The sequence below is a fragment of the Palaemon carinicauda genome, chromosome 31, assembly GCF_036898095.1.
Source record: "Palaemon carinicauda isolate YSFRI2023 chromosome 31, ASM3689809v2, whole genome shotgun sequence".
Taxonomy (NCBI): Eukaryota; Metazoa; Arthropoda; class Malacostraca; order Decapoda; family Palaemonidae; genus Palaemon; species Palaemon carinicauda.
In genome coordinates, this window is record NC_090755.1 from 54092352 (window position 1) to 54097351 (window position 5000).

At 28.7% G+C, this 5000-nt stretch overlaps 1 protein-coding gene across 4 annotated transcripts in view; it reads right to left on the reverse strand.

Moving 5' to 3' along the window:
- LOC137624405 (discoidin domain-containing receptor 2-like) overlaps nucleotides 1-5000 on the reverse strand; it is a 128319-nt gene that overhangs the window by 95720 nt on the left and 27599 nt on the right. For all 4 annotated transcript variants that reach the window (XM_068355147.1, XM_068355146.1, XM_068355148.1 and 1 more), the window contains exon 4: nucleotides 3762-3961. In XM_068355147.1, the coding sequence (XP_068211248.1) occupies nucleotides 3762-3961 (200 nt within the window). The remainder of the gene's footprint in view (nucleotides 1-3761; nucleotides 3962-5000) is intronic.

Sequence of the window (5000 nt, forward strand, 5' to 3'; positions counted from 1 at the left end):
TAAGGGAGCCAAAATGCCATTAACTTCTATTAACTCCCTCGTCCCGAGACCATTCATTTCGACCATTTTTGTATTGGATGACGTTTTAAGGCAAAGAGGCGAGGTCATTTGGTCGGGATGCAATTTCAACAGAGGCGACTTACGCACATACTCATGCTAACACACACACGAACATACATGCATGCGAGTGAAGGCTGGCCATGCTGGGAGCAGGGAGGTGCCAGTGTAAGGGGTCGGGCGGTAGAGATGCATAGTAGATACATTAATAATTTAAATGTGGATGGAGAGTAAAGCCACATCCACTATTTCGAACAATGGTTAAGTAGATGATAAAAGCATCAAGGTAAAGCACTATGCCTGCTTTTCAGGAGAGCATTAACCCTTCCACTGGCAGTGGTGAATTCAACAGAACTTCTGATGTAAGAAAACAAGTGCACACAAATTATAGCTTGTTGGTATATATTGGTAAGCTCTCATCAAGACCTTTCCAATGAATACCAACTTGCTATAGTTTGTGTGATTTTAAAAGATGATAAATTTCCTTCAATTTTTGACTATGTGATTTTAAAATTATTAATTTTCTTTAAATTTTGACAGGTTGATTTTAAATGATGATTCATTTTCTTTCAATTTTGAGAGGGTGATTTTAAATGATGATTCATTTTCTTTCAATTTTGACAGGGTGATTTTAAATGATGATTCATTTTCTTTCAATTTTGACAGGGTGATTTTAAATGATGATTCATTTTCTTTCAATTTTGACAGGGTGATTTTAAATGATGATTCATTTTCTTTCAATTTTGACAGGGTGATTTTAAATGATGATTCGTTTTCTTTCAATTTTGACTGTGATTTTAAAAGATACTACATTTTCTTCAAAATTTGATTGGGTGATTTTAATGGATAATTCATTTTCTTCAAATTTTGACAGGGGGATTTCAAAAGATGATTAATTTTCTTTAAAGTTTGACTGGGTGATTTTAAAAATATAAATTTTCTCTAAATTTTGACTAGGTGATTTTAAAACCTTAATTTTCTTTAAAGTTTGACTGGGTGATTTTAAAATATTAATTTTCTTTAAAGTTTTACTAGGTGATTTTAAAAGATATTATCATTCTTAAAATTTTGACTAAATCACTAATGGCAGTGAAAGCGTTAAAGCGGGTCCAAGACACGTCACAATAGAAAACTAAAATCTGTTTCGCTTCCAAAGTGAATGAACTTCGAACTGCTGCTTCAAAACGAAGTTAATGTGTGATAATTTCATTTATTATTCATTCTCTGTGAATGCGTATAGACTCATTGCTAAATAAATGCAAAAGTACATCGTTAACAGAATGCAGTGAACAAAAATGCCTTTGTTCTTCCGTTGTTGTTCGAAAAACAAATTCAATAGCCTTGTTTAGAAATGTCTTTATGATTGTTGAGGAGTAAAATCATTCAATGCACATTAATAATCATATATCTATAAACTGTATAAATAGAAAAAATACCGATAAAATACATAAGTTATCTTAAGCTTTCATAAGACACACCAGTATATTAATCATAAATACGTGAATTAGTAGAATATAAATATGAAACATTAACCATAAACTTGAAAAAAAAAAGGAAAAAAAAAATTAGAACACATCCCAAGCAGAGGATAAGGGTTTCAAAATTTTCAACTAAGCTTAAATTATATAAAATTAAAAAAAAAAAACAATAAATAATAATTCTGGTTTACTGTACTGTGTTATATTAGCCAATAAGCTCTATAAAATTAAGAGCAAATAAGATTATACAGCAATTTTATGAGTGGGGACTATTATGAAGAAACACAAATGTAATGACAATAATAAATATTTGGTAATAATAATAATAATAATAATAATAATAATAATAATAATATAATAATAATAATATTCATCACCATCTTCCTAATAAGCAACATAAAAGTTCTGATTACCGCAACTAAGAAAATAAATCCCAATAAAAAAAAAAAAAAAAAAAAAAAAAAAAAAGCAAATTTTTGAAATCCTTATTAATCATAAATAAAGGGTTCAAGAAAGATCGTGCTGGTTTATGAATAGGCCTAATAGCAATTTCTCAGAAAAAAATAATTTCCCTTTAGACCTGAAATTTAAAATTAATCTGAACCTATTTTTAATGCAATTAAAAAAGGTCCCAAATGTTTATTTGAGGCTCACATCTCAGGTGTATGCTTTTTTTTTTTATTATTTGATTGAGCTCAAAATCTCGGATGTGTCTTTTATTTTTATTTGGAGCTCAAAATCTCGGATGTATGTCTTTATATATATATATATATATATATATATATATATATATATATATATATATATATATATACAAAAACATATATATATATATATATATATATATATATATATATATATATATATACATATATATATATATATATATATATAGATAGATAGATAAATATATATATATATATATATATATATATATATATATATATATATATATATATATATATAAATATATTTATTTATGTATATATATATATATATATATATATATATATATATATATATATATATATATATATATATGTATGTATGTGTGTGTATATATATATATATATATATATATATATATATATATATATATAAATTCCATCTTATTGAACTTCTTATGATGACCCCCAACATCTAGTCAAGTCCTAAATGTATTTGAGGTTTTTAGATTTTAGATTTTGGAACAATGAAAATCTTAGCGCTTACTAAAATTAAGTTTACTTATTAAAAATTCTTTACGTTTAGTTTCGTAAGACTTCAGTCAAAATATATTTAATTCTAAATGTTTAGTTTTATTGTTAGGTTTTGAAAGGCTCATATAATTCTCAGGTTTGAGGGAATCTTACGAACACGTTAACAATCACTTAAATCCAATACGTTTGTTTACAGAAGACACAGATGAAAATATCAATATTCAACCAGGCCATTTAAAGTTTAATTTTTCCTATCTACTTTTCATGTCAAATAAAGTCTATAAATAAATTACTTGGAAATTCACCATGTAACAATTTAATTATTAGTATTAAAAACTATTTGAAAACAGTAATGCCAAGAAAGATATCTCATGCTTAAGCTACTACACATTTCTAATGCCATTGTTGCACTTAAGTAGAATTAAAGCTGAAGCCTTATGACGTTATTCTGATAAGATTAATTAATTGCTGTTAATCAAATTAGTTATCGAGTTCATCAAAGCCAAGAATAAAATCTTGTAATAAAGGGAAGTACTTCATAAGCTGCATTAGCCATTTTTATTTTGAATGAGTGAAGAGATTATTGGATAAAAGAAAATGGGTGAAAATAGATACACTTTATAAAATTGTCACAATTAATCTAAAAAAAAAGCTAAAAATGAGCAGCAGCAGTTAAAAGCGAGAAAAAAGAGTTACATAAAAATTACAAAATAGTAAAATTAATTTGGTCACAAAGAATGAAAAAAAAAATTCTTAAAAATAATATTGACTGTTACTTTCAGAAGAACACATGACATTTTTAGTCAAATTTCCAAAATAGAAAAAGACACTGACAAAAATTTTCTCTAAAATTACAACAGCCAAAAAAAAAAAAAAAATTAGAATTGAAAAGGCGAGATTATTTCAAGAATAAGAAAGAATGAGACTGAAATATTGGTAAAGTTATTAACGCTTTTAAGGAAATTTCTGGGAAGATAAAAATAAGAAAACATTGAAAAAAATATGACTATTAATCTTTAAAGCTTACCTTCAAATTAACGATATCTCTCTTCTCTCCGTAAGGCCCTGTGAAGATGTCATGAGTTATGGCCCCAGCTTTCTGCCTCTTGGCCCGCCACACGATCAGCAGGATGGCCGAGACGAGCAGGATGATGACAGCAATGAGCACACCGATGACCAGGGCCACGTACTCCTGACCTTGGGGTTCCTCCGAGACGTCGGTCACGACTAGAGAGGTGCAGGGAAGAGATGGAAAATTGAGAATTATGGAAAATCGAGACTTGGGGAAATTGAGAATCGGGGAAAATTGAGACTTGAGGAGGGGGGGGGAATTGAGAATTGAGGAAAATCGAGACATAATAAAAATCGAGAATTGGGGAAAATTGAGACATAGGAAAATCGAGAATTGGGGAAAATTGAGAATTGGGGAAAATTGAGGATGGGGGAAAATTTATGGGGGAAAATTGAGAATTGGGGAATATTGAGGATTGGGGGAAAATTGAGAATGGAGAAAATTAAATCTGGGGGAAATTTGAGAATAGAGAAAATTAAATATGGCGGAAAATTGAGAATGGGAAAAATTGAGAATTGGGGAAAAATGAGAATTGGGGAAAATTGAGAATGGAGAAAATTAAATCTGGGGGGAAATTTGAGAATGGGGGAAATTTGAGAATAGAGAAAATTAAATATGGCGGAAAATTGAGAATGGGAAAAATTGAGAATTGGGGAAAAATGAGAATGGAGAAAATTAAATATGGGGAAAATTGAGAATAGGCGAAAATTGAGACTGGGGGAAACTTGAAAAAGGGGAAAATTGAGAATGAGGGAAACTTGAGAATGAGGGAAACTTGAAAAAGGGGAAAATTGAGAATGGAGAGAACTTGAGAATTGGGGGAAAATTAAAAATGGGGAAGGGGGAAAAATTCAAAATGGGGGAAAATTGAGAATTCGGGGAAAAAAGGAGGAAATTTACCAGCCCAATGAGTCAAGCTCGACTCGTACACAGCTGGCCAGATTAAAATTGGGAATAAAAACTATTTATATTAATGCTAAATAGAATAAAATTATCGTAAGTATAAGGGATACAAAATTAGATTTAAATCTTAAGTAAATAAGAGGGATACAAAATTAAATTTAAATCCTGGGTAAATAAGAGGGATACAAAATTAAATTTAAATCTTAAGTAAATAAGAGGGATACAAAATTAAATTTAAATCTTAGGTAAATAAGAGGGATACAAAATTAAATTTAAATCTTAGGTAAATAA